General features: G+C 38.0%; 1 protein-coding gene across 1 annotated transcript in view; it reads right to left on the reverse strand.

Annotated features, from left to right (window-relative positions):
- SYNE2 (spectrin repeat containing nuclear envelope protein 2) overlaps positions 1 to 21,520 on the reverse strand; it is a 3,814,665-nt gene that overhangs the window by 3,016,041 nt on the left and 777,104 nt on the right. Inside the window, exons 14-15 of the mRNA XM_044073561.1 lie at positions 18,808 to 18,984; positions 16,874 to 17,005 (exon numbers count right to left, since the gene is read on the reverse strand). Coding sequence (XP_043929496.1) covers positions 16,874 to 17,005; positions 18,808 to 18,984 — 309 coding nt within the window. The remainder of the gene's footprint in view (positions 1 to 16,873; positions 17,006 to 18,807; positions 18,985 to 21,520) is intronic.

A 21,520-nucleotide genomic window follows, 5' to 3' on the forward strand; every position in this document is an offset into this window, starting at 1 on the left:
TATAAAGTAACTGTATACATTAAGATCTGTTATAGTGTCAGGCTAATGTAAATAGTGTACATAGTTATTTAAGATGCTATGTATAAATACTATGGAATTCATTCAAATGTATTTGAAAAATAAAAAAAAATTGAGGAAAAAGCTACAGAAATAAGTTTATTAAAACTCATTAAAATAAAATTAAAGTGGAGAAGAGGCTACAACCTTCTATAACTATTTATGTGTGTTAGCAACTCTAAGTTTACAGTACTTGAAAGTATGATATGCAAAACCTAATGAGGATATTTACAACTGAAAATACTGTCTCTCGTGTCACTATGTAAAGTATGTCTGTAACATCAAAAGCACAAGTTTAGTCTGATGAATTTGGCAAAATAAAAATCAAGTCAATTCAACTTTGGCCAACTGAACTATCAGCAAATTAGTTGATTTCTGCCTGCTTCTGGTTGTGCAGTGTGTATGGCAAGTCCCTAAATAGCCAAGTTGCTGTTTTACTGGAAATCTTTTCATTGTTAATTTTGGATTTTTACACATCTTAGCTCTCTTGTGCTGATCTGATGTATGTCTATGCAGGGTATTTTGACAGGCGAAGGCTACAACAAACCTACAGCACCCCCCTGCAATATTTGTTTGAGAGTGCTAATCACCAAAAAAAGCACGGCACTTGCTTTTCATGCACTAACGTGAGATCAGTGATACTTTTTTGCTTCTGGTAAGAGATGGAACAAAGGGACATCGACCCCTAGCTGAGTGTAAATGTGGTAAATATTTACCTTTTAACTGTCAATCCAAAACAGGAAAGTACAGTTGTGTACACTTACCATAAATGTAGATGTTCGAGTGTATTCACTGTTACAGTCATTACATTTGGGTAATCTGCTGGCAGGTTGCCCTCAGTTGGCCTGAATTCCAAAGTCTTGGGTCCTGCATCGGTTGTTGTCTTCTCTTCCATGATGTCAGGTCATCAGGGGTATAAAACATGCAGCTGACGCCATTTTCTTTAGTTTTTCTTGCCCCCGATGTCAGGTGCCCCCAAAAAGGTAGCAATATCATATATATATATATATATATATATATATATATATATATATATATATATATATATATATACATATAAATACATGCATCATTATAAACTTTACCTTCATCTAAAAGCAAATACACCACATAGGTTGTAGAAGATAGAGAAGGAAAGATAAACTGTAGAATGGCAGGGGGATGGCAGGAAGGTAACCTGGACTGCAACAGTGAATACACTTGAACATCTACGTTTATGGTAAGTGTACACAACTGTACTATGTTCTTCATGCTTCACTGTTGCAGTCATTACATTTGGGTAGAATCCCAAAGCTATGGTTGGGAGGCTGGAGCTAAACAGCATTATGTGCGACTATAAGGCCCTGCAGCACTGCAGTGGCAAAGCCTGCCCTGGACTTAGAACAGAGAGGCAAATGGTAATGCTTTGTAAAGGTGTGAACAGAACTCCAAGTAGCAGCCTCTAGAATGTCTTTGGTTGGTACTCCTCTGAGAAAGGCTGCCGAAGTAGCTGCAGCTCTGGTGAAATGAGACCTAATGCCCTTGGGCGTAGGTTTACCATTGTATAAGTAGCAGAAATGGATGCAGTGGCTTATCCACTTTGAAACTGTCTGCTTTGAGATAGCCTTTCCTTCTGATCGTGCAGCATATGACACTAGTAATTGCTCAGTTTTTCTTAGAGCTTTTGTCCTGCTCAAGTAGAATCTTAGCTGTCTGTGTACGTCCAAGGAATGCAGAACTCTCTCCCCTTTGTTCTGTGGATTTGGATAAAAAGTTGGCAGATGAACTGTTTGGTTAAGAGCCACACTGGAAAACACCTTAGGCATAGAAGTAGGATTTTTCCTCAGAGACACCCTAACTGGGTAAAATATGATAAAAGGCTTTACAGCCATGAGGGCCTGTAGCTCTGAAACTCTTCTTGCTGAAGTAATTTCTAGTAGCAGAGCTGTCTTCCATGATAAGAACTGTATATCCAAGGTAGCGGCTGGTTCAAATGGAGGCAGGGTGAGCTTTTCCAACACATAATTGAGGTCCCATGCAGGTAAGGGTGATCTTCTAGGATGCCTTAGGTTTTTGGCTCCTCTAAGATACTGCTTTAGTAAAGGATGAGAAAAGATTGGTGGCTCTGTATTGTAATGAGCCAAAATGGCAGAGGCATGGATCTTGATTGATGAGAAAGATAGGCCTTTGTCAAGCATCTCAGTTAAGTATTGTAATATCTGAGGAATATGTGGTTCTGCTGTATCAGTTCCTTGTGCTTGATTCCAAGTACAGAATCTCTTCCATTTGTCTGCATAAGATTTTCTAGTACTAGGCCTTCTGGCTTCCAAAATGACATCCATCAGAGCTTTACTGAGAGGTGTCATTGGTATGATTACATGATTAGCCATGCTGCCAGGTTCAGAGTCTGTAGTTGACTGTGCAGGATCTGATTGTTTTGCTGGGACAGTAGTTGTGGTCTTTGAGGCAAGGTCCAAGCTGGGTATTGAGACAAGTTCCTTAGGATTGGGTACCAGTATTGGCGGGGCCAGTCCGGGGCAATTAATATCATCTTTGGCTTCTCTTGGCTAACTTTTAGGAGGACCTTGGGTAGAACAGGCAGATGAGGAAAGGCATAAACTGACAGATTTTTCCAACTGAAGGATAGAGCGTCCACTTTCCATGCTTGTCTGTGATAAGTCCTTGTGCAGAATCTTTTCAATTGGTAATTTTGAGGAGAGGCAAATAGATCTATGTCTGGGCTCCCCCATTTCTCTGTTATCATGCTGAATACTTGTGGATTTAGTTTCCACTCGTGAGGATCCATAAGGTTTCTGCTTAAATCGTCTGCCGGAGTGTTCTGTTTTCCTAGCAGGAATTGAGCTTGAAGATTTATTTGGTAAGTCAAAGCTATGTCCCACAGTGCCATGGCTAATCTGCTAAGGGGGTATAAGTGTGTGCCCCCTTGCTTGTTTATATACCACATGACTGTGGTGTTGTCCGTCTTTATCAGTAGTTGTCCTGGATGAAGCAAGTCCTTGAAGGCTGTTAGGGCATTTTGAACAGCTAACATCTTTCTGGTTGATATGTAGATGCATTTGATTTGGTGCCCATATGCCCTGAATGCATCTTCCTGCTATGTGGGCACCCGGGCATAATCTGATGCATCTGTTGTTAAGGTTTGGCTGGCAGGTGGTGGAGTGAAGGGCCATCCCATGTTTTTGTGACAGGCCTTTGCCCACCATAAAAACTCCTGTTGCAGGCAGGGGATGAGAGGAATCATTGTTTCCAGACTGTGTGAATGCTGACTCCATAAACTTTTAGGTACCACTGAAGTTTCCTCATATGCAGTCTTGCATATGGAATTAGTAGGATGCAGGATGCCATGAAGCCCAGAGCCTGCAGACTTTGTCTTGCAGAAGACTGGGTTTTTGTTGCCATCAGTTTGAAGTAAGTAGTCAGTAGCCTTTGTTTGTCTGGTGTGAGGTAAACCATCTGAGCAGTTGTTTGCAAGCTTGCACCCAGGAATGTTATCTTTTGAGAGGGTACCAGTTGTGATTTCTTTTCATTTATTGTGTACCCTAGGCATGCTAGAAGCCTTTTCACAAATGCCAGGTGTCATAGAAGAGAGTCCTTGTTCTCTGCTTGAATGAGACAGTCATCCAAGTAAGGATATATTTGAGTATTTCTTTGTCTGCAAAATGCAATTACTGGTGCCAGGCACTTTGTAAAGACCCTGGATGCAGTAGATAAGCCAAAGTCTTGAGTAAAAACCTTGTCCTTTTTCCTGTTCTGGTACTGTCTGAATGGCCGCCATATCCATGAGGGACGTAACCTGTTTCTGTGCCTCTGCCCATTGGTTTTTTGGCAGGTCTGGCTAACCATTGGTCAATGGCAGAGTGTGGAAATGGAATCTGTATCCCTGTGATACGATGTTCAGTACCCATTTGTCCTGGGTTATTAACTGCCAATTTTGAGAAAAAAGTGCTAATTTTCCCCCTATGGGTGCTGCCAAAAGATAAGTGCTTGGTGTAGGCAGAGGGAACTCATTGGGATTGCTTTCTGTAGGTTTGCGCTTTATCTCCTCCAGATTTGGAGGTGGATGTGCCCCACTGCTTTGACCTGTATGAGTCTTGAGCCTGGTACCTGGAACCCTTAGGGCGTCTGGATTTGCCCTTTTGAGCTCTGTCTGACACAGGAAAGGACCAATTTTTTGTAGGCCAATGTCTACTGAATCTAGGTGGCTGCACTTGTAAGAAATATTTAACAGTTTGCATAGACTTAGCTTTGTCTTCCATTTTCTTTAAAACCTCTTCTGCCTTAATACCAAACAGAGAATCATGCTGTAAAGGTGCATCTAGCAATTTAGCTTTAACATGATCAGGCACATTTTGTTCCTTTAACCAGGCATGCCTCCTAATCACAGATCCAGTAACTGCGGCCCTGCAGGAGGCCTCTAAAGAATCAAAACCACATTGCAAAGTATGCTTTCCAACTTGTTCAGCTGCATGCAATAATTCCTGCAATTCCTTATTTTCTGCACATTCTGAAATCAACATCATTTTCTGTTTCAGCAATCCCATAACACGTTGTTGGTACTTAAGCATAAGAAATTGACAGTTTAAGGCCCTGATTGCCAAGGTTGCAGATGTATAAACCTTTTTTCCCCATCTGTCCAGCGCCCTTGAATCTCTGTCAGAGGGGATAGGGTTTTTTGCTGTTGAGGCCTTAACTCCCTTTGGACCCTATGAAATAGTTTCAGGATCAGCAGCAGGGTTTCTAAATAAAAATGTATGAGAGTCAGGGACCCTGTAATACCCGTCAGGCTTACTGGGAACCAGAGGTAAAGAGCCAGGCTTGACTTCGAAAAAACATCATCTACAATGTCTAACACAGGGGGAATGGCTAAAGGCTTGTGCTGAGGGAGAAGGAGGAAATCCCTGAGCCTCTTTTTTGATTCTGAGAAGTCTTGACTCTCCCAGTGAAAATGCTCCCTCAAAGTATGCAGGGTTTCTCCAAATGAATAATCCTCAGGAGGAGATGCTGATGGAATAGACTCCTCAGCATCAGAATCCTCATAGGGAGGTAAAGATAATTCCTGATCAAAAGAGGAATCAGAAGAAATAGAAACCTGATCTGAAGATTCATAGTCAGTGTCTTGCCTAGGCCTCTTATCTGGAGGGGGATGGGTACCCCTGATCAAGGTAATAAGGTCTTCAGCCATTTTGATCATCTGTTTTTTAGGCATAGAGGCCTGTGCACGTGGCTCAGGGGTCGTTTTTTTTTTAGTTTTAGAAGGTGTCTTTGCCTTTGGTTTTGCAGCTTTCATCAGTTTGATATAAAAATGCTGAGGTCTGAATACACCCTCAGAAGCCGGTGTTTGCTCAATGGCTCCGGACCCATCCGAGGGAGATACATCCGTCGGTCCAGTACCTTGAGTATCTTGCAGCATGCCAGACTCCACATGGGTGTCGGTAGAGGCCTGCAACTCGAAGGTAATGGGTATCAGGGGCTGCAAAAGTGCCTCACTGAGTACCGGCGACTGGCTTAGGAGAAGCTTTGTCGTCGGTTTTGGATCTCGACTGCCTTTCTCTGTCCTTTTCTTTGCGTTTTTTATGTACTCCAGTAGTTGGATTGCTATCTAATGACATCTCTGGGTAGTTAAATCTGTTTCCAAAATACTTAGATGCAAAAATATACCGACGCTTAATAGTGCATTGGTTAAATCTAGCACAAAACCGACAACCAGGCACATTGCGATCAGGGCCTAGGCAAGGGATACAGTAAAATGGAAATCCTTATGAGGTATTTGCTTCCCACAAATAATACAATTATTAACTTTTTCTGACATCGGTAAAAAGCAAGAAAAAAGTTTCCCCAACGGGGTACTTAGCTTTATTGAAGACTTCGGTTTTGAAACTCAAACGCGAATATTTCAGTAGTCGGCCGACCGGCACTTGCAAAATGCTTCTGCTTCAGGCACCGTGTAGCACGAAAGACTAAAGAAAATGGCGTCGGCTGCATGTTTTATACCCCTGACAACCTGACGTCATGGAAGAGAAGACAGCAACCGACGCAGTACCCAAGACTTTGGAATTCAGGCCGACTGAGGGCAACCTGCCAGCAGATTACCCAAATGTAATGACTGCAACAGTGAAACACAAAAAACATCAGCATAGGTCTCTGGAGTTTCAGTGCATTAAAAAGTATTCCCTTATAATGGTCTTACAAAGATATCTTACAAAGATATGTGTAATAAGATAGGGGCTAGAAGCTACTAAGTGCTAAATCTATCCACTGTTTTGACAGCCCAGACCTCATATAAGTCAGATGACATAAAACAGAGGTACCAATGAAGGTGTTGCTAAGGGTCCTAATCCTTTGGCAACAGTGAGGCTAGAAAGAAGAAGAGAATTTTGGTACTTTTGATAACCCGATATGTCCTGCTTTTGAAGACATTTAAATATTAGTATCCTCCTCAGATGTGGATTTACAAGTGGAAGATTTTCTTGTTTTAAGCTTTGTTGGTGCTTTCTTTGATGGTCTACATTTGTTAACTTCAACTGCCTTATCTTTTTTGTCTTCTTTCTTAACATCCATGTTATCCACTATAGAAAAAGGAGATGAGGAGATTTAATTGAAAATATTCTGAAAATAAACAGTAAAATATTGACAAACACAACTTACAGTCTAGATGAAATTACAATAGCATTAAAGTGGGAAGCACAGCACGTACTGCATGAATAATAAAAAAAAGCTCCTGGCAATGTTGGGTTTGCATACCAGCTCTGAGGGCACACTTATGTGGGAATGGTGAACTCCGTGGTATACTGGCAAATGAATCTTCCAGGTAAAAGCCCATCAGTCACACACTACGGATTTCATAACCAGTTTTTTGGGGTCAAACATGGCTTCCAGTTTTACAAAACATTTCAGGACAAACAGGGACAATATTTGTTGAAAAGGGACAATTCCTCACCCTTAAAAATGGGAACCCAAACAGTACCATCAGTTTAGCAAAATATATTCTACCATATGAAAAGAATAAGTCACGTGCACATAAGTAGCTATCATCAAATATAATGTTGTTAAATACGGACTGTAAAATAACTGGTGCAAATAATAACTCTATACTTATCTGAGGTATTGCATTATCAAGATTTATAAAAGCAAAATGGATTTATTCCAGGAAGGCAGCTAGACACTATTGGCCCTACTCATAAACAATGTCTATAGGCAGTGTTTTTGTGATTTTATGCATTTGGCATCACATGTAAAAGGCAAGAGTGATTTATAAACAAAAAGAAACAGTCAATGCATTACTATTATGTTATCTGCAAAACAGGTGCAAAATCAGCATGCAAATTAACTTAGAACTATAGCAGGCCAAAACATCATGGGTCAGACTGCAAAAAAACATACTCTCAGTGTAAGTGACTTAAACCAGTGTCAGCCTGACTTGATTCCAAAAGACTTGCTCTCAGTGTAAGTAACTTACTCTGGTGTAAGGTCTACCTATAAAGCAGACTAAGTCACTTACACTAAAAATAAGTCCTGGAATTGTGACCCGTGATTAATGAAGAGTGAAAAGCATGCATGTTTACATGCTGAAGAGCAAAATGATACAAATGCATGACAGAACAAATGTGAATGTCACTATGTTCATGGCAAAAGGAATAGAGGCATTTGTTATTAGTCACATACTGCTGATACAAGCACTGTAGCAGAGGCACAAGGGCATCAAACAGTATGTTGTCTCGACATTCAGTCATGGACTCTGTATACTGATCTGCCTAGACTGGAGCACTTGGATAGGTTCTACCACACATTAAATGAACTTTTGTCAGTTGTAACAGGCTATGGTGATGACAGGTGGAAGAGACAGACTAATATACATTTGCAAGCCAGGGTCATAAATGCTGCGACCATCCTGGCTGAAGACCTAAACATCAGACTACAAGCATTTATCAGCCACATCTGAAAGCAGTTTTTGTGCTGTTTGCTGGCACAGACTGACTAATATATACAGGTCCTAGTCACAGAAAATGAAATGACTACAATTATGCGAGGCATCCACTCAATTTTTTACTTACTGAGTATATTTAATGGTCTAGACAGCACACATGCAGTCACATAAGAAATAGCTACAGGTGAAGCATATGCACACCTTAATAAACACACAAAGCACTCAATGAACTGCCAGGTGGTGTGTGACCACAGAGACTGCATTACAGATGTGTCTTGCCTGCAGCCCAGGGGGTAAGCACAATTTCAATGTAAGCATGACTGCGCTATTAGAAGATACCAGATACTCACTCGAGACATCATTCCTGACACCAACACTCTCTACATAGACACATAATTCGCAGGCCTGCAGCCATGTCTATCACTGCAGTTGGAATATCACTGTGCAAGCTGTTTGGGCACCTGAATATGTGTTTCTTCTGTCTGGACAGTTCCAATAGCTCACTTTAATGCATAGCTGGTAAGACAGCAGGCCACAGACCATTACTGCACCAAAATGACCAAGACATCTAACAGTGCATTGTCACTGCAACAAGAGATCCCCTCCCCTCTATGACACCTGTGTGCAGTAGCCACAACACAGCATACAATGACCTTTTAGAATCATGAATCTCATGACCCAGTAGCATGTAGTGACTGTTAGAGTCATGAATTTCATAATACAGCCTATTTGGGCCACTGCTACAACACTTCAGCTGGAGCAGTTTTTTGTTGGTAACCTAAGGAGTTCATCATGCCACCTGTCAGACCACGCAAGAGCTGCACAAGCCACAACTTGCAGGGTGTGGACCAAGGGATGCAGTCTGTTTGCAAATCAAGACTGTACTCACTGGCTCTGCAGCAGTAGTTTGGCATAGCATTCTAGCCCATTGTACCTGATGGGTATGATTCTGTGAGAAGCCCACACAGGTCTGTCCCTACAATACTGAGGAGATTCAATATCTACCATCTGAGAGTCATCAGCATTAGGAAATAAAAATACTGCTACAGCGCAATGTAGACTACTTCAGTAAAGAGTCCCAATCCTGAGCAACATTTGCTAAGCCCCATCTGACTGGGACATTATCAGGAGAATATGACTCATGGAACCCTGTAGGAGTGTGCTCCTCAGGCCCTGCCAGAACCTGATCCATATGGCCAGCAGAAGTTTCTTCCTAAGTACCATCACTGGAAGCCAGCCTCAAGACAGTATATAAAATAGGGTAAATTGTCTCATACTTTGGCTGCTCTATTGTAGCATCAGCAGTGTCTGAGGCAGCTATGAAAGCTGTGGCCCAAAATGTGATATCAAAGGAATAGCATGGAAACTCAGAGGCACTACCAGCAAGGCCTGAAAGAGAGTGCATATGTCAGCTTCCAGCAAACCCAGACCCAATCTCCTTGATAAGACATTCTAACAGTCACTTACATACCTGACCTGCTGGACTGCCTGCCATTATAGGTTCATAGAAGTTAATGCTCCATGAAATTCCCTCACCTGCATCTCCTGTGCAGTGCCAAAGATTCATTACTATACCCCAGGGGTCACATCTGTGTCACTGCTAGACAGGGGCACAGTAAACTAATTCTATTATATAAGGGGGCCTTCATTGTGTCACTACTAGACACAGACACAGTATTCTAAATCTATTCTGTGCATTTTTGTACCATTTCAAGGGGTGGCGAAAGCCACATCACTATAGCTAGGCTTACAAATGCCCCAGGGCAGATAGCCTAGTACTAAACTATGAAACTATAAAACTAATGTATAGAACCTACTGCATGCTGGCACATGGCAATAGACAGCACAGAAGTGGCATATGTGTTCAGTGTACCCCATCCATAAGGGAGCCCAAACTAAAGCCCAATTTAGAGAACTCATGATTGGCATGTCTGGGACAAATGTCAGAAATAGTTTTTCATTGTCCATCAGCAGCATTTCTGAGATGGGGGTGGGGGTGTGATCATTTTGTAGGGTGGTTGCTTGTAGCAGAACTGCCCTTTACTTGGTCCAAAGTCACGAAACTCACAGGTTTGTGATCTTCCAGTGGAACTCAGTCAATACCCACCACAGTCACCCACTCCATTAACAGCTGATGTTATCTATGCTACTCCTCATTGTTCTCACCCTTACCTATAACAAATAGATAATCCATCAAAAGCATGTGCTGAAATTAAACTTATACATCTTAGTTGCCAAAGTATAAAACGAAACATAAGATGCAACAGAGCTATGTGGTGCACAGTGAAAAAGGACATGCGCAAGCAAGAACTGGCATGTTCTGAAAGGGTTATGCAGTCACACTAGTTAGACAAAATGTCAACATATGGCATTCCAGAGCCATATTCTGTGTACTGGAATTGGAACTAAAACTAATACCTCATGGACATTTATTAGAATTAGTGCTTCAAAGCAGCATATGTAATACTCAGTATGGCACAACATTGTAGTAAGCTGTGTAGATCCAACATGCAAATAGAACAACATGCAAATTTGACTTAAATGCAATTTGGTAATGCAATGAAGCTTCCACCACCAAAATCATTATGAACTGGTATATGCTGACATCACTGACTTGTGTGCTGCATACTGTAGTACCATATGCAAAGATATTATGAGATTCAGGTTCATAACTGTCAAGGACTACTTCCATACTGTATGCAAACATCATTTCTACAACATGGAGTACAAAGGTATACATTGCCAGTGAGACTGCATCCCACCAGCAACAGTGCTGGCCACACATAAACACATGTACACCTAGCGTGCTCTACAGTGCAAAATAGTGGCTCAGAACCCACTATGTGCTTCAGCATGGACAGACCAGAAAGCACATTTTTAGTATGCTACATCTTCTAAATACACAATATAATGTTTTTCTATTTGAGGTAGTATGTGAAGGCATGTGTTGGGTAACAGCTGACAGCCACTACCAAAATCTTGAACACTGGGAACAATATCAACACAGACAGAATGATATGCACCAATGAGAGACAGAAAGAGTTCATGTTTCTTAAACATAGCCAACCCACAGTGCCATCAAGCCAGGGATATTTATACGACTGCAATGATGCATGTCCTGCTCTGTATTTATGTACTGCCTATTTCCATACTTCACCTCCTCTGACACATTGTGTAACCATGTGTATCAGTTTTGCCTGTGAAATGATGTGATCTTGCCATGGGTCTGGAAAATTTGGTGACTGGCTATGTGCACTGTCCTCAAGCAAAGAAACATTGGGAACAAACAAGATGACATAACTTAGTCATAGTGTAAATAACTCAATTTTAGGTTAATTAAGGCCTATGTTTGCAGCTGTCAAATCTGGAACAATTGTTCCTTTTAGGAGGGTTAAACATCATTATTTGAAAATGTACACAGTTTTGTGTGCTTGTATTAAGTTGGGGATGTCTGAGTTTTTTTTTTTTTGGAGGCTTTTAATTAAAAAAGTCTTATAAAATGTGATATATGCTCCAATACTGATGATAAGAAAAACTTGTATAAAGCATTATCTTGTCAAACATTAATGGGTGCATGTATCACAAAAGCTGGAAAAGACATTTAAAAAAGCAGTGATATATAACAAGTGGAAATAATGACTTCTCATCATAAGAGTAACACTTTTCTATTACCTTGGAGTGTGAATGGTGTCACAAGTATAGACAAAAAGGAAAGCATATTTAATTATATGAAGAAGTACAAAGTGCAAGTAGCAATGCTACAGGAGTCACATTTTGGAAAGAAATTTGCATGAGAATTTGATAAAGAAAGGATTTCAGGATAGATATTCAGCAGAATATCATAACAAAGGAAAATAGAAGTACTTATTTTAATTTCTAGAGGAGATCCAATAGTGGTAGAAGAAGTAAAAAAGGTATAATAATGGCAGATTTGTGGAAGTAAGGGCTACAGGTAAGGGATGAGGATTACGTGTGCATATATTTATATTCTACCTAAAACTGCTATTAGGGAGCTTAACAAATATGAAAGAAATAATCAGATTTCATCAGAGAATATTAATTATAGGTGGGGACCGGAATTTGATTTTCAATGATGAAGATGTATCGGGGGGCCTAAAAGGGAAAATACAATAATTAATAAGATTTCTGAAGAAATTTGTGAAAATATTTGGTATGGAAGACATGAGTTCAGAAATAGAAATTTGGACAAAATTTACATATTATTTCAAAGGTATAATAACTGGGTTAGACTAGACAGGAAATGTATTTCACAGGAACATGCATTTAATTGAGAATTTTGACACACATCCAATAACTGCATCAGATCACACAATAACAATTGCTAAGACAAAAATGCAGGGTTTTAAACAAGAGAGAAATTTAAGGAACAGGTAGTGGACATTATTCAAGTGTTATTAGGGAAGTTAGACATTTCTTCAAAAGTTACAGCTAGTGAATGGGATAAAATGAAAACAGAGTTTAAAAACAGGGAAGAAATAAATGAAAAAGAGATATGGCTAAGAAGTAAGAAGAACTATTTAGAGGGACTGACAAAGGTTAAAGAATTACAAAATGAGAGGAATTTCACAAAACAAGAAGAGACGCAACTGCAGAGTGCTAAAGAGAAAATAAGGGAGTACCTGGATAATATGCATGAGTTTAGAAAGATTGCTTTTTAATAATAACTTCAGAGCACAAAAACTCTTGGCACAATGTCCTACACCAACAGAAAGTAGACATGTTTGTTGCCAAACGAAGGAAGCCTATAACAAGAAAAACAGTCAGAGATCCTGTAGAAGTATTAGAGATATTTCAGAAATTTTATGAAAATTTGTATAAAGTAGAAAAGTAGGGAAATCAAGAGCAAGCACAAAGGGAAATACTTATGGGACACCGTATATATGCCAAGGTTAGAGGTAGATGAGTTAAGAGAGAAGCAGATGAAGTAAAAATGGTGATGTATGACCAATCTGCAAGAACGTCTCTAGGAATAGATTGTATTCTGGTGGAAGTTTGGAAGCTATGAGGGAATCAAGTGCTAAAAGATCCGGAAGGTTTTGTTTAATAGTATTTAAAAACAGGGGAATCACCAACAGCTGTGGAGGCTGTAATACCCAAAGATGGTAAAAACACATCAGATCCAGCTTCATATAGGCTCAGTTCAATTTTAAACCATAACTATAAAATGTTTATGTCTACAGTGACTAAAAGAATGGCATAGGTGTTGCCAAAATTGATAGGTTTGAATCGATGTGATTTTGTGGAGGGGAGGTAAGCAGAATCTAAGAAAATACTTCTGTTGTTGGTGGGTCTTGATGCAAAGAAAGACTTCAGCAGAATAAGCTGGGATTTTAAGAGTAGGGAAATGGAAGCATTTGCTTCATCTGATACAATAATAATGTTAATTAGAAGGATATATTTGGGATTGAAAACAAAAATCAAAATTGGAGGGTCCCTCAATAATAAGTTGTATCTGAACAGAGGAATCAGGCAGGGGTGTCCTCTTTCCCCTTTGTTATTTGTATTATATTTAGAATCACTGGCAAAGAAAACAAGGGACTCAGAAAGTCAGTGACATAATTGCTATGTTACTAAAAAAATTGACTTTATTTGCGGCTGATATTATTTTGTACCCGACAGAACCAGAAAAGGATATATCAGTGCTGTGGAACATTCTCAGACAGATGTTTTTTTTTTTTGGGGGGGGTATAAATGAAAATAAAATAAAGGCTACAGCTGTAACCTCTGTACCCACACATTAGTTGCTTCAGCAATACCCATATTTACGGGGATATGATAACATGAAGCATTTGGGATTATGGGATAAAAGGGATTCTGTTAAGGCAGCTAAGGGTATGTGGGAAGAAGCTAAACAGAAGATGATACAAAAAAATGAGAAACTGGAAGCTCTTACCTTTGTTTATGGATAGCAAGATATAAGCAGTAATAATATTGTTAGTCCCTTTAGTTTTATATACAGGTCAGGCATATTTTTGTCAACCAGAGAAGAAATTGGGATTAGTAATTAATAAAGAGTTGAAGGATTTTATCTGGGAGGGGAAAAGGGTAAGATTCAAGTGGGATAAGTTGCTCATTCCACTAGAACAAGGAGGTTTACGATTACATAATCTGCAGGGATATTTTACAGCTACACAATTAAGACTCTAACATAAGCAGAAAGCTACAATTCAAAGTGAAAAGGGATGATGATTAAGTGAGGGGGTAATCAATAAAGGAAACAGTAATATTTTGTATGCAGAAGCTGCTCTTAAAAAAGGAATTGATAACTGCTTTCAAATTACTTATTTTTTTGAGCAAACGGTTTTCAGTGAATTGACAGTGATTCATCCTCCTTCCCTTCTATCACAAACTGAATACTCAACAACTACAGATCTTTTCTGGATAGCATAAATAATAATAACACAAAAACACGCTGCTAAGCCATGCCAAGGGACTGTGCGGCTAAAGGCCATAATACAAGTATTTCAAATAATTCTCAAAAGTTTTTAATGCTTTCATTCATTTTAATACATAACTTCATCAGAAACATAAAAATTCAAACTTTGTAACTTATATACACCCCCAATACAAATGAATTAACCAATTATCCAATCACAGACATTTTCTTAAAAATGTGCCACGTAAACAACCCCGTCTGAGTTATGACTGAACCTCCGCATTACCTTTTAGCATTCATGGAATGGAGGCTACTGTAATGCTCGTACCTTCACAAATATATCGTCACTGCGAACATGCTTCACATTTAGTCATTCTTGCCTCTCCTTAAAAACAACACCTTTCATCTCAAAAATGTTTTTTTTTTTTAATTTCTCCCTTTCTTATACACAATCTTGGTCGATCACTCAAATTATTCAACAAATCAATACAACCAAACACTCCATCCCTGTTCCTGATAATAATATTCCATAATTATGGATTCAATCCATTTTAAGTTAAAACCATAGTAAATTTAAATCACCATTACACCAATTATCTTTACCATTACTACCACCCACCCCCCCATTTAAAACTGGCTTAAACCTTTCCTGCCTTTCATTAAGAATATGACTAATAATTTCATCCATCAACTATTCAGGGTATGCTCTTTCCAAAAATGTTGTCCTCAACTTTTTAACCTCCTCTAACAATTCACAGTCATTCAGAAATCATTCTAAAAACATGGACACACTGCCCTTTAATGAGATTGTGCTTTTCCCAAAAGGGGTGAGCACTTTCAAAGTGCAAATAACTATTGCACTACACCTACTTCCTATAAATAAAAGGTAATGGAGGGGGTTCGATTGTAAAACAGAAGGGGTTGTTTACCTGGCTCAGTGCTTAACATGTGATGCATTCTATAATGGAAAGACAGAGAGGGCTTTGAGGAATTGGGTATACTATGAACACATTTATGCAAGAAGAAAAAGGATTATAAAAATGCACTGTACAGACACAGTGATGATTTTAAGGATTAAAAAAATATTAGTTTTTATTTTGGAAAGGTTCCCACAAAATGCCATGGGAGGAGATTGGGAAGCACTTTTAGAAAAAAGGGAACTTGTTTGGTAGCTTAAACTGAATGCCACTCATCCCTCCTGGTATAAATGATAAGACCTTAGTCAATAGTGTTTTACGAAGCTATGATTACTTGAGTGAAGCCCTTGATATGCCTTATAATGTATTTAACTACAATAATTTTATTAGATATTTTACAAAATTATTTTATAAAGTGATGTTAATGAATATTGTATGGAATTTGCATCTTTCAGTGTTTGAATTTTTATGACAACTGATTAATTCATTTGTATTGGGTGTGTATGTATAGATATGTTACTAAGTTTGAGTTTGTTATATTTTTGATGAAGTTCTATAATAAAATGAACAAAAGCACTAAAAACTTTATTTGAAAATTATTTGTTTTATGGCTTTGTCCCTCACAGTCCCCTGGTGTGGCTTAACAGCATTTTGTTTTGTTTTAACAAACTGAATATTAGTCACCAACCATGACTGAGGCAATAACTGCAGATTTCCTTTGATGAGCACTTCACTTAGTTTACAACTATCCTTTCTGATCTTTACTGGTGTTTGTATATTAACTATCCCCCAACTCACATATATTTTTAAATTTTTGAACTGTCCAAAGCTACATGTTCAATGCTTCGTTGTCCCAAAGGTCAGCATTTTATATTCCTCTACCTCAGCAGGGCAAACATTAAGGATTTTTCTGGCAATGCCACATTCTTGAAAACTGCCCTCTGCTCCCTCTATGGCTTCTCCACTGGCTTCTGTCATACTTCTCTAAAGCAAAGCTGTTCATCTGTAATGCCCCTTATTACTAACTGGTGTCCATTACACCTATGGTCTGCCCCACTGCTTCTCTCACTTTACAAGCTCTTGCTTTAGTACTACTCTCTTCATCACTGTTCAGCTAGCTTAGCTGCTAATCCTAAACAGTTTACCCGTCCACTTCTAACTGAGTATACATACTAGGTGGCCTTTTTAGCCTCTGTACTCATTCTATGTGTCAAACTCAGAGTAGGGCTATTACTTAAGTTTAATTGCTGACTCAGTCTGTTATCTTGTATTAGACAATGACTGATGACGGAACATATTATCCAAGCACATATTCTTATCATATGTTGTAATCACTATTCCAAATGGTCTATACACAACTCTGCCTTGTAACATGACATTTCAATAGCATGCGATCTTTGCCATCTGCAATAAACTAATGCAAAATCTCTGTAAATTAACCTTCTTTGACATTAAATGAAACAATTCTGATAAATAAATAGAGAAAGAAAGAAAGATGCTACAAATAGGAAGTTATTATGGAATAAAGACAAAACAGCAATGAATCTATGCCTATAAAACTAAAAACAGCATTCTTACCTCCCATATTTTAAGAAGATGGTGTTTCTCTTCCATAGACTGCTGTTTAATTTCAGATGAAATCTTCTTTAGTTCTTCTGTTGCTTTAATAAACTTATGAAGGACTTCATTTCCATTACCAATATATATGTCCTGCAAATAAAAAAAAATGCTCCTGTATTACATAATGTGGTAGAAAGAAAGCAACTATTAAGGACCTTTTTTTCTTCATCTCACATTTGTTTCCTTTGGGGGTTACGTCTTTTCTCATTTTCCAGGAAGTATGGTCTCACACACAAATTGAAAGCCATGCTTTTGAAACTCCTTCCCAGAAAGCACTCTTGTAGTCACTTTTTCTGCAATTTTGGCTAAGGGTTGCCATTTACATAAAACAGTCTCAACAAATGTTGAGTAACTGGACAATGCTTGGGTGCCTCAGTTTTCCACTGGTGAATAATTGCCACAGGAGGAAACCAAAGTAAACCACATAAATAGCAGGTAACAGAGAATGTCCACAATGTGCACCTTGGCAAAAACGTGGATATCAGATGCATGGTTGGGGTTATAAAAAGTGCTATTAACACAGGTACACAGAAAAAAAGTGCTACAAAATGTTACGATCTAGGCTGTCTAATTCAAGGGTCTTTTGTAACATTCTATGTCCTTAGGATAGCCACATGTTAAAATAAAAGAAGAATGCTTTAAAGAGACAGTGATACAGAAATATCAAAAAAGAAGACAACAGTTAAGAGCAGGGTATTTTATATTGAAATTTGAACTGACAGTGATTTTACAAACATTACTGACTAGAAAGTTTATGAATTATGTAGCAGAATCCACACCACATAAGTGAGTTTCAAAGAAGCCAAGTGATTACTTTCTTCATTTAGAACAAAAAAGCATGCAATGGGCAATTGTTTTAACAGCTTTATCTTAGTAATTTTTTCAATCACTTTTATTTGGTGCAACACAAGCAAGTTTTATTTTTTTTCTCACCTGAACTTGACAAATAGCCTGCAGTTTGTAAATGAGATCTCACAGACAGTTTTTTTGTGCTGGTTACTCATGCCATGAATATATTAACTTACTGGTGGCTTCGGCCTCACTTCATGGACCAGAAAATACAGCAAGGGAAGTGTTACATGAAAAATACATCCCTCTCATGTAATGTTCAGCACCTAGAGTTCTCTCTCCCTTCCTTAATGTATAACTCTTATTATCTGATCATGACCTAATCCATAAAATATATACACATTACTTATGGTCCCACCTTCTGTAAGAAAATACATATTTAAAGCAATGCTTGCTTTCCCTATCAATGCATTATAACTGTAAAAAAGGGCAATTGTTTCCCAGTGATGGGAAAATGTGAAGAAGAAATATAACAGTCCTTCGAATATAACCTCATTACCCTGGTACCTCTAATGGGAAAAATACAGAATTATTCTTTGCAGGAAGAGAAACTTCAACTAAAGAAATGTTCATCTAAGCTGGTATGTAATCTCAAATATTATGATACAAATGTACTCTCTAAACTAAGATCAGCTATTAAAAATCATTTGCAAAACAAGCAAACTCCAGAAAAGTCACGTGGCATACCAACTGCTGAACAATGACGTTAATTTGACTACTTTGCTCTACCTGTTTCAATTCCTCCCCCAATATATACACTCATACACTGAATAGAAGTGCATACAGGAAGGCACACTATTACCTTTGTGAACCACACCAGAACAATTTTGTGTAGTAGTAATTTTTAATACAATGTCACTGCTCTGTGATACCAAGTACACCATTATTAAATGGTTTCTCATTAACACAGTACTCTATTTTTCTCTTATAGTTGGCAGACATTCTAATCCGTGAAGCCAGTTGGCAGACATTCTAATCCGTGAAGCAATTTTCTTTTCAATGAGTACTTAAAGTCAACAGACTGTTATAAGTGTAACTCTTACCTCAGATTTCTTGACAAATTCATCAGGCTCAGACTTTTCACTAAGCAGTGACACAGCTTTACTGATGTATGCTTCAAGTTCCTGTTTTGACTTGGTAAAGTTCCTCCTGATGCAATATTCTTCTGATGGAGAATACTGACATTTTTGAAGGATGGTCTCAATTTCAAATATAGTTCCCTAAAACCGATGTATTGTTAGGATTGAAAACAAAAGAAAATAAAAACAAAATAACTTTACTTAGAAAGTATCAGCAGATCAAAGCAAGCAATTAGAAAATAAAACATTTTCATAAAAGTTGTCCTTATTTAACTGCAACAGAACTAACTACAAACAACATCTTTTTTTTTTAAGTATACATATAAAACACAGTAACACAATTACAAATTTACTGTTCAGTTACTTCTTTCAAAGTTTTTTATTTAATAATTCTGTTAAAATTTGTTTTTATGTTAAACAAAACTCAGCTTTTTTCACTAGTAATAAACATAGTCTGCCTGCAACATAATCTCACTGTTACAACATGGAATTGAATTTGATTTAAGATTCAGTTAAAGGAAATGCTGATACCTTGGATTCATTAGATCACAAATCAGAATTTTTAATTTTGAAGAAACATTAAATATAGAAAGTATATATGGCAAAGATGGATTTTTGAAACATATCTAAGGAGAAAAAGGTTGTGCAGGACCTTTGTATTTTAAAACAGCAGTTATGGGATGGACATTAAAGACAGGTTACTTAAGGAATATAACACTGGTTTTGAAGCATTCCAGCAATGACAAGCATACATCTCAAGTGTAAAGATTTTTGCAGAATGTCCAGATTTTTCACTCAAAATTTTGGTCTGTTCCTCATAAAAGTGGTAGTTTTCTGGAAAATCACTGGGATGATCTGAGGAATAAAATCACTAAATAATGAAATACGTTTGAGTTTCAGACTTCATATCTTTTAGAAAATGCATTTTAACACAAACCCTGTTATTCTAGCTACTTTTTAAGTTTATAAGCAGAATAATTAAAATGTGCCCCTATTTTTGGGCCCTTGTCTCCCCCCCCCCCCATAATGTCAGGCTTTGTCCAGACTTCTTGGGCTAAGAGTTTGAGAGGTATGATGGCAAGTGGGACATGAAATACAGTCAACGTAATGAAAAATGAAGTACAGATTTATACAGGCATGAAGTAGAAATCATTTACAGACGAAGGAATTTACAGACAGAAACATTTTAATGGCATGATAAAGCATTATGTTTTCAGTTTAAATTGATTATAAAGAATCCCTAGTTACCTTAACAGCCAAAGTAAGTATGTATGACTTGCTTCAGTTATTTTAATTATGTGCCCTATTAAGTTCAAGTTTCAGTTTCAGTTTACTCAGCCTGTGCAGTGCTCATCTCATATTAAGACTACATATGAGTGACAACTGCTTCTTTCAAAAGGAAAGCCATTTGTAAAATATTTCAGTGAGTAGGCAGGACAGACAAGCTGGTTGTGGCATCACAGCCATAACTTTGTCCATTGATACTGACAAATATATTAAAACAGTGACATATTTCATTTATTACATGGCACTGAGTTAATATCAGCAATAGCTAGCATACTGTAAAGATTATCTCTTGTTCTGCTATGTTGTACCAGTAAAGTGGAAGTGGGAAATAAGCTGTATAAATTTTGACAGAATGTTGGTTAAAAACTGGAATTTGGTGACAGTAATTAGACTAATATGCATATAAGAAATGCTGCTGTCATTTCAACAAATTTGTGAAAGTGGTTTAAATATGTCTGTTCAAAAATGCACACAATGTACAGAGCAAGTTCAGGGTACTTATCATAACATATGATCCTCAAAAGGAGTGGCAGCTATAACAGTACATCATTATACTTTTAGTTACTTCCAACTTACCATACTTTATTCCAGGCAGCTTTTTGCATGAGCTGCCTGAAATCCCTGTGAAAATAGTCAGGTGTCTCATTCCAAGCTGCTTATGATTTCTGTTGCATAAGCACCACCCCCATATAAGCCACATCCCACAGGATATTCTTCAGTACTTTGGGCCCCTTCTGGTGTTCAAAAAGGCTATTAGCTTAGAAATTAACTGACCTTAGAGGATGCAAAACAGTATTTTATAGACTGAAAATAACTCCACACAAGTAGAAGAACATTATAACAAGTCATTATTTCAAAATTGCGATCCTTCCTAACCACGGAAAAAGGAAGGAAACATTCACATGCCTGCTACAATGACCTCTCATGGAAGATCTACTATTACAACAAGAATCTTGTCTACAGTCGTGCCGCGTCTGCTGAAAATAGTTACTGTTGTAGTAAGTTATTACATATGGGTGGCATCCCAAGCTGTGCCATAATCCTCTGGGTGAAGGCCACATGATAATATCCCAATCCATGGCAGGTAATATTATACCTGTGAAAAGTATTGATATCTAGGTATTACATATACATGTGTCTACGCACAAAAGACAATGGTCTATATTTGCTTATGATAAAGAGGATTATAATTGCATCACCAATCATAAATATATTGTTAAATGGAAGTCAAAACATTTAACGTTTGAGTGAAGCAAAGAAGAAAAAATGACCACAGTGTAACAAGGCAGTAAGTGATAAAAATAAAACATGTATTGCTCTACAAATTGTGTATCAAAGTGAATTTCTACTTTGTAATGCTTAAAAGTTTTTATAGTCATTCAGTCAGTTT

This window comes from Protopterus annectens, chromosome 6.part0 (genome assembly GCF_019279795.1).
Source record: "Protopterus annectens isolate FY-2018-M chromosome 6.part0, PAN1.0, whole genome shotgun sequence".
Taxonomy (NCBI): Eukaryota; Metazoa; Chordata; order Ceratodontiformes; family Protopteridae; genus Protopterus; species Protopterus annectens.